The sequence below is a fragment of the Solanum lycopersicum genome, chromosome 7 (genome assembly GCF_036512215.1).
Source record: "Solanum lycopersicum chromosome 7, SLM_r2.1".
NCBI lineage: Eukaryota > Viridiplantae > Streptophyta > Magnoliopsida > Solanales > Solanaceae > Solanum > Solanum lycopersicum.
Window position 1 is genome coordinate 30887642 of NC_090806.1, and position 9309 is coordinate 30896950.

Sequence of the window (9309 nt, forward strand, 5' to 3'; positions counted from 1 at the left end):
ACTTAATTTTACTTAGAAGCTTCAAACTATTTTTGTTGCAGGAACAGGACAGGATTAGATACAATCAACCACATCTGTAACAATGGAGATCTTGATAGGGATGTCAAGAGATGGTTTGGAAATAGAGAAGGGGTAGAAATTGATCACAGTTCACTGAGGAAAGTTGTAACTCAATGGTTGTCAATGAAGCACAACAATAAATATCATAAACTCATCCTCCAGGCCTCCCCAATATTTATTTGCAGGAATTTATGGAAACATCGATGTTCTTGTATATATCGAGGAAAAAACCCTTATGGCACCAGGGTCAGGTATGCAATTTACAATGATAATTATAAACTTATAAAATTTGTTTTTCGTAACGTAAGATTTCTAAGTACTTCGAGTGGAATAATTCGATTAGCAGAAAGATGTATACGTGTGACAAAGGTACATAATATAGTATAGACAAGACCACCGCAACAATGGATCAAACTTAATACAAATAGAAGTGCAATTAAGAATCCAGGCAAGATAGGGGCAGGAGCTACAATAAGAGATCATGGAGGCAAACTCCTATTAGCATTTACCTCACCCATGGGAATTGGTACTAACAATCAAGAAGAAATAGGAGCAGCTATCTTTGGTATATCCTGTGCTTTGGAACTAGGATACAGGAAGATCATATTGGAAATGGATTCAATGCAAGCAGTCAAATGCATACTCCAAAAAACTAATCCTCTATGGAGCATTTGCAATCAACTAGACAGATTGAAGGGCCTCAAAGCTCAAATAAATGAATTCAAATGAACTCATTTTATCAGGGAATCTTATTGGGTGGTTGAGGAGCTGTCCAAACATAGCCACAAAATTGCATGTCCGTAAATCTACTTTACTATTCAAGAGTCACCTAAGGAGGCAAAGGCATATTTTTCATTTGGACTTAATGGAGATGAAAGGCTCTATAATAAAGAAAACAAAGAAGATCAAAGAACCTCCTTAAACATTCTACTCCTTTTTAAACTAAGTTATACCTCACAATATAGCTTCTTTGAATAGTTTAACACTACTAAAAAAAGGCCAAAAACAGATCTAGAAATGGAGACCTCAAAAATAGGTCAATAATAAGAGACCTCATGAGGTCGCTATATAAATTAATATCTTTTAATTTTTTTTAATGTAGGAGAGACCTCGTGAGGTCAATATAATGAATAATCTTTTTTTACCTGACTTATTTAAAAATTTAAAATTTTTAATCTAATTCTCATAAAATTGGAGACCTCATGAGGTCTCTAATTTTTTAACTATTCAATTAAATTAAATTATTATTTTTAATTTAACAAGTAGAGACCTCATGAGGTCTATACTTGTTAAAACAAAAATAACAATTTAAAATATTTAAAAATTTAGAGACCTCATGAGGTCTCCTAAACAAAACCAAAAACCTAGCCAAAATTAAATTAACTCTTTCTTCCCTCTCTCTTAATTTTTGGTCGACCGCGCACCTCTCTCTATTTCTCACTGCCCTCGTCGACTGCCTCTCTCTTTCTCACTTCCCTCGTCGACCACCTCTCTCTTTATCATCGTCGACCGCCTCTCTCTTTCTCTCTCTCTGTCGACCCTCTCGCTCATCGCCATCTCTCCGCCGCCAGCTCTCCGACTCCGCTTGTTGCAGTCGCCTCAGCAGCAGTGCCTCCATCTCCAGGTAAATTAATTTATTTTTGGTTATTTTAACTAAATGTGTTAGATCATTGAGGAGGTGTTTGAGGTTAATTTGATTGTATTATTTTATATTTATATATCATTGTGATATTGTAACTTTGCACATATACTTATGTTGTTATGAATCTTTAATGAAAATAACCTATTGGTAAAATGTGTGAGATACTACCTTGAAATTTCAAGTCCGTGGAACTAAGGATACTTATGTAAACTCTTCGGATGAGCTCGTGGAATTTAATCTTTAAAATAAAAAACTATAAAAATGGCATCTAATAGCAAGTTATGCAAGTGGATGTTAGGATAAACTGAAAGATAATAATATAAGCATATTTAGTGATCTAATAAGCTGAAAAATGATCTGTCAAGCGCCAAGTAAACATGAAAAAAAGGTGACTACCAAGAAAATATTTTGACCTAATTATAACTAATTTAAGGATCTCAATGATATAAAAGATATTGAAAGTTAATACTCAATAAGAAACTCATTTATAATTAAGCAGGAAGCCACTCACGAAATGTTCCCCAAGAAAGTACTGAAACTTAGGCCATGTATTGTACTGTGATACAAAAGTCTCCATTCATGCAACTCGTCTTGTGGGAGGGCCCCACCTATATGCCAAGCATATTCCTTTCTTAAATATAAAAAAATAGGGAAGGAGAAGAGACAGAATAAGAGAATTTTTCCCATGTTTTTCTAATAGAAGCTTTCTGATGAAAAGATGTTTCTATAGGGAGTCACCTTGTTAATAATGATAAAATGTAAAGTTATTTTATGAGGCCAAACATGATGAATGAGAAGGCCATAAGGATCTTTTTTAAGAAGTGTATTCATATGAACCTTCTTAACTAAAAGTAGAAAAAAGATGTAAAAATAATAAGATAAGAGAAAACAATCTTCTGTCATACACATGTGAACAATTTCACGTGCGAAACAGTTAACTTGTTTGCTCACATATCATTTTCCCACTCATTTGTATCTAATGCAAACCTATCAATTTTCCTACTAATTGAGTTTGCTTTCAAATCTCTAGTCATTTTAGAGGTTTCCTTTGGAGGAAATTCTTACACATTCATCATTAGTAACTTGGAGATTGTAATATGCTGATTATTTTTCATTGCATGAATGTTTATTTTGATATATTGCAAGTTGATATTCAATATATAATTTTGAATATTCTGAAACATTATAAAAACAAAGTGTTCCTATCATTATTTGTTAAGCATAAGTACCAACACTAGTTGATCCTATTGATGACAAAATTGATTTTCTTTTGAAAATCAATTTGTGTCAATCTAGTGTTGACACGTAGCTTTAAATTTTAGAAATATTTATTTGTTAAGCATAAGTACCAACACTAGTTGATCCTATTGATGACAAAATTTATTTTTAAAAGAAAATCAATTTGTGTCCATCTAGTGTTGACACTAAGGTTAAAATTTTAGAAATAATTATTTGTTATGTTTGTAACTATCGTGTTAGTATTAAGTTAAACTAAACTAATTAAACTTAGAAATTCGTTAAGTTAGTTAATAAGTTAAACTTGTTACTATAGTTTTAGAATTTAGTTAAAACTACACTAATTAGACTTAGAAGTTTGTTAGGTTGGTTAATAAGTTAAATTTGTAACTATTGGGTTAGTGCTTGACAAATTTAATTTATGATTCTTATGTAGATGGATCGCAGTTGGATGTATAATATGACTAATTTTGGTCGAATGAGGCTAAGACCTGAATTTGTAGAAGGTGTCATTGTTTTTGTGGAGTATGCAAAGACATTACATCCTTTTCAACGTAGTGGTATGATTAAGTGTCCTTGTAATAAATGTTAATGTTTGAATTATGAAAAACCAGATGTTGTTGAGCATCATATCTATCCAAATCGGTTTAAAAATGAATACACTGTGTGGACTAGTCATGGAGAAATGTATAATAACTTTGATGTATTCCAACATTATGTTCGTAGTGAAAGTAGTAGCAATGTGAATTCTAATGCACAAAAATATTGAATTGATGACATGGTTCAAGATGCTTTTGGTGTGCATTCTGATTTTGATTTTGCGAATCAAGGTGAAGAAGCTCCTAATGTTGAATGTAAAATTTTCTCTATTGTTTATTGGAATCTGCTAGTCGGCCTTTATATGAGGGGAGTCCACACTCACAGTTGTCTATTGCGGTTAGATTATTAAGTATCAAATCAGATTGGAATGTTCCTCAAGGGGCAATAGACTCTGTGATTGACCTTAGTCATGATTTAGTTGACCCGAATGTAGAGATACATGATAATTTCTATAAGGCAAACAGGTTGGTATCAAAGTTAGGAATGTCATCGATGAGAATTCATTGTTATGAAAATGGTTGCATGTCGTACTATAAGGATGATATTGTTCTTGAATCGTGTAAGTTTTGTGGAAAATGTCGTTATAAGAAGAAAGATAGTGGGAAGAAAGTTCCTATTAAGGCAATGCATTACTTACCTCTTATACCAAGGTTAAACAGGTTGTATGCATCTAATAGATGTGCTCCTCATATAAGATGGCACTATGAACATAGAAGACCTCCTGGAGTTATGTGTCGTCCATCCGATGGAGAGGCTTGGAAGCATTTTGATAGAACATATCCACAATTTACAACTGAACCACGAAACATTAGATTGGGTTTATGTTTAGATGGATTCACGCCACATTCTTTTTCTGCTGCACCATATTCTTGTTGGCCTGTATTTGTAACACCATATAATCTTCCACCCGAGATGTGTATGACCAGTCCATGTATATTTCTCAATTGTGTCATTCCTGGCCCTCGAAATCCAAAAGTATTGATTGATGTATACTTGCAACCTTTGATTGATGAGTTGAAACAAGTGTGAGTTCAAGGGGTTGAAACATTTGATGTGACTCTTAAGCAAAATTTTAATTTGTGGGCTGCCTTAATGTGGACTATTAATGATTTTCCAGCATATGGAATGTTGTCAGGGTGGATGAAAGCGGGAAAGTTAGCTTGTCCTAATTGTATAAAAAATACTAAATCATTCACTTTGAAACATGCTCGTAAAAATTCTTTGTTTGACTGCCATCGACAGTTCTTGCCAATGGATCACGAGTTTAGGAGTATTAAAAATGCAGTGAGAAAGAATTCTGTTGAACAAGGTTATCCTCCTCCAATCTTAACCGGAGAACAAGTTTGGGAGAGGGTTCAAAACATTCCAAAGGTCGCAAAAGAACAACCCTATAAATTTGATGGATATGGTGTTGCACATAGATGGACAAAACAAAGCATATTCTGGGAGTTACCGTATTGGAAGGACAATCTTCTTCGACATAATCTTGATGTCATGCATATTGAAAAAAATTACTTTGATAATTTATTTTATACAGTAATGGATGTCACTAGCAAGACAAAAGATAGTGTTAAAGCTAGAATGGACTTACCTGAATATTGCAGGCGAAAAGAGTTATGGTTGCAAGAGAAACAGAACAACAAGTTCTTCAAGCCTAAGTCTAGTTATTCATTTACAAAGGATCAAAAGAGTAAAATTTGTGAATGGGTCGAGCAACTTAAGATGCCTGCTGGACATGTTTCAAATTTAGGAAAATGTGTTGATATGGAGCATGGAAAATTACACTGTATGAAAAGTCATTATTGTCATGTCTTCATGGAAACATTACTCCCCGTTGCATTTAGTGGCTTGCCTGATAGAATTAGGAAACCTATGACTGATACGTTAAGGGAAGACAACCTAGTTCATATGGATCAGAATATTCCTGTAATTACGAATAAGTTGGAGAAGATTTTTCCACCTGGATTTTTCGATGTGATGGAGCATCTTCCTTTACATCTAGTGCATGAAGCACGCCTTGGAGGTCCGGTTCAATATAGATGGATGTATCCTTTTGAGAGGTAAATATTTAACTATTAATATTTTTATATTAATATGTTGTTTAAATCAATGATAACAATGTATAAGGTAGGACTATTGGAAAATCTAAACGGGGCATGAAACACAATCATAGAGTTGAGGGCTCAATGGTTCAATTCCATCTTAGTAGGGAGATAACGAATTTTGGTTCTTATTACTTTAAAAGAATTATGTCATGCTTTCAAACTAGACCCAATTGCCATGACGATGGTGGTGAAACTATGAAGCCACTATCAATCTTCAATCAACCAGGCAAAGGTTAAAAAAAACGCACAAGGAGGAATCTTTGTGCCATTGATTTGTAGTCTGCATCTACACATGTCTTATTGAATAGCCCACAAGTTAAGCCATTTGTTGAGTAAGTTTTTTTCTCACTAAAATATGTAATTACAAGACAAAACAATTAACTCAATATCCATCTTCTTTGACAGTTACGTTGTGCATTTATATGGCAATGAAAGAGTATTTGAGAATTTCACAAAGTGGTTTCAAGATTACGTAAGCCTTAAAATATTTTCATAATAGTATTATTATTAAATAAATTTATATTTAATTGATGCTAATTTCTTACTTTTTAAATATTTATAGATTTATGACACAAAAAATGGTCAATTTGACCAATTTTTGAAGTACATTTGTCGGGGACCCATCAAGACTTATTCAATTAATCAGTATGTTGTTAATGGTTTTAAATTCACTATTGAAGAATACTCCAAATATAAAAAAACTAACAATACTGGAGTTTGGGTAAAAGGTTGTGATGGAAATCTAGATGGAGTTGATTATTATGGGGTACTCAAGGAGGTTTTGGAAATGGTGTATTCCGGTTGGCCTACAAAAAAATTTATATTATTTAGATGCAAGTGGTTTGATCCAACCCCCAAAAGAGGTACGAGAGAAATCAACCAATATAATATCATTGAAGTAAAGCACACAAGGGAATATGAAGCTTATGATCCTTTTATTATTGCACAATGTTAAGCAAGTGTACTATGTTCCTTATCCCTTGCATCTAGATAAAGCTGATTGGTTGGTTGTTATTAAAACCAAACCCGTGGTCCGTATGGAAGTTGAAAACGTGTTGGATGTTGCATACCAAAATGATGATTCATCAATTGTTCACCACACCGTCGATATTGAATTAGAGAATGATTTAGAGCATCCTGAACACATATTAGAAGAGGTTGATATGGACGAAATAACAAATGAAGGGGCAGATGCAACACTTCACGAGAATGAGTTTGAGTATGATGATGAGGATGAAGATGAATATGAGGACGAGGACGAGGACGAGGATGAGAATGAGAATGAGGATGAGGATGAGGAGGATTAGTAATTACCATTGTATCTCTATATTGATTGCTTTATAGATCTATTAATGATAAAGAGTCTAATTTATTAATCTTTCCTTGTGCGCCTTTTGTTTTAATTTCAATAACTTCAACTTCATATGTTCTCGTGTGCCTTTTGTTGGATGTTGTTTTCGATATTATTTTGTACTTGTTGTTGTGGCTTTATTTTTTTTTAAAAAAGTGATGAACTGCTAGATAAGCTACTGGATGATGTTTGTCTCTCATATCTTAAATATCTAACAACCTTTGACTTGAATGTTTTTGTTACTAATTACATGATAGGTAAATTTAAGAATAAAGATATTGATAACAAATAGGTATACCTATAAGATCAGACAACACAACATCTCTCCCACCAAAAGATACTTAGCCACATTGCTATTCAAGGCGGACAGTGCCTCCACGTATTATTCCTCCTTCAACTTGTATGCATCCACCACTGGAATATACTCAGCTGCCCCCTCAGATACCTTTGATGATTACCAAATCAGGGAATGCTACCCCACAGGGATACAGTGTTTTTCCTCCCGAGGATAATCGAGAAACGTCTAGTGTCTCTCGCACTAATACTCTCAACCCTGCAGACTCACAACCATCACCATCATCTGCTTCACAACTTATGATGTCGAGTCTTCGCATTCAAGGCAATAGTTCTGAGCCTAACACTCCTACCACAAATCAGTCAAATACACCTGGTCATGACAATACACAAGTTGGCATGAGGGACATGCATAATAGACTTGTCATTTAGCCTGAAGGCTACACGTAAGTTTTCTTTTTAAAAATATGGTATGTTTATTATTATATGATTTAATTCTATTTGTTTTATCTTGTAAATGTTAAAACATTGTATTACAGTTCAAATCCAGATGATGCTGTGGGGATCATTTCTCAGACAATCAAAGAACTCCATAGAGATGCCTATCCTACATGGGGCAAGTTCCCTAGCAACTCAAGAGACAAATATTTTTGGAGTTCAGGGTATATTCGAATTTATTTGTTTAACACTATTAAAATACATGTCTTCATTAATACTTATCAAATAAAATATTTTATGCTTTGATTGTAGAAAAATGTGCTTGGCGTACGGAACATGAGGCCAAAATTTGTGCAAACTTTCACAAGAAAGCTACGCATACTCTTGCTAGTTTGTTTACTAAAGCTCGTAGAGATAATAGCAAACCTAGCTGGGTTCTACCGGAGGAGTGGGTAAAATTACTCGTGAATTGGAAATATGATCCAAGATTTAAGCAGATGAGTGAGATCGGTAAAAAGGCAAGATCATCTACTAAGGGTGGTTCTTTACACACAAGTGGGTTCAAAGTCAAGGAATTCTTAGTAGTAAATTGTTGTGTATCATTTTTCTTTGGGTTTAAATATTTTATGTATTAATCTTTAATTACTCTTGATTATAACATTATTATTATGTAGAAAAAGGAACTAGGAAGACCGATAACTCAAGATGAGGCATTTAAGGAAACACACATTAAAAAGAAGAAAAATCCTGAACATCCAGATATGTGGATTGAACCGCGAGCTGAAGTGACCTATGTAAGCCTCTAATTTTAAAAAATAATTACGTATTTTCTAAATTTATATTCTCATGTGATAACATTCAATTTAGAATCGATATCTTCAAGCTTTGGAGGATTTACAACAAACGCTGCCGGAAGAAAATCGAGGTATGCCACTTACTCAAGGACACGATGAGAGAGTTTGATTAGACTTGACTTGTGGGCCGAGTAGATATGGGTATCCATATGGAATGCCGCATAAAATCTTCCGTGAATTTTCTTCTGAGTATGAAGGCCTAAATACTTCAAATCATGATGAATCAATGAAAAAAATTTGGCTATGGAGAAAAAGATTGTTGAGCTATGTAGCCAAGCCGAAGAATCACGGGCTAGGGAAAGGCGGTTGGAATTATAGTTTGCGGGTCTTAAGGCCTTATTTGATGCATTACTTGCATCAGGAGGGATTCCACATTTTTCTAGTGATGTCACTTTCCCTCCTCGACCCCCTCAATCTCAACCTACTCAATATCCAATGTATGGTCAACAAAGAAATATGACCCATGAGAGTAGTGATGAAGAAAGTGATGATTATGTGGCAAACACACTACCACATTAGTGAAGTTTAGACTTGTGATAGTTAACTTATGGATCATTTTGTTAACTTTATAATTTTGTGACGGAAATTATTTGTTTTGTGAATACATGATAATGTTGGAATGTATTATATAACTTATGGATATCATGGTTTTTGTTTAATATATAATTATGTTGAAGTGAGTTGCAATTGAGTTGATAAGAGAGTATTTAGTAAATGTATTGCTTCAAT

The 9309-nt window shown here is 33.9% G+C and overlaps 1 protein-coding gene across 1 annotated transcript; it reads left to right on the plus strand.

Annotated features, from left to right (window-relative positions):
• The first annotated feature begins 3716 nt into the window (after window positions 1-3716).
• Window positions 3717-6950, plus strand: LOC138337387 (uncharacterized). Its single transcript, XM_069287296.1, has 7 exons — window positions 3717-3792; window positions 3900-4563; window positions 4656-4692; window positions 4781-5598; window positions 6049-6115; window positions 6206-6443; window positions 6634-6950. Exons 1-7 carry the CDS (start codon window positions 3717-3719, stop codon window positions 6948-6950), a joined length of 2217 nt encoding a protein of 738 aa, XP_069143397.1.
• The last annotated feature ends 2359 nt before the right edge of the window (window positions 6951-9309 follow it).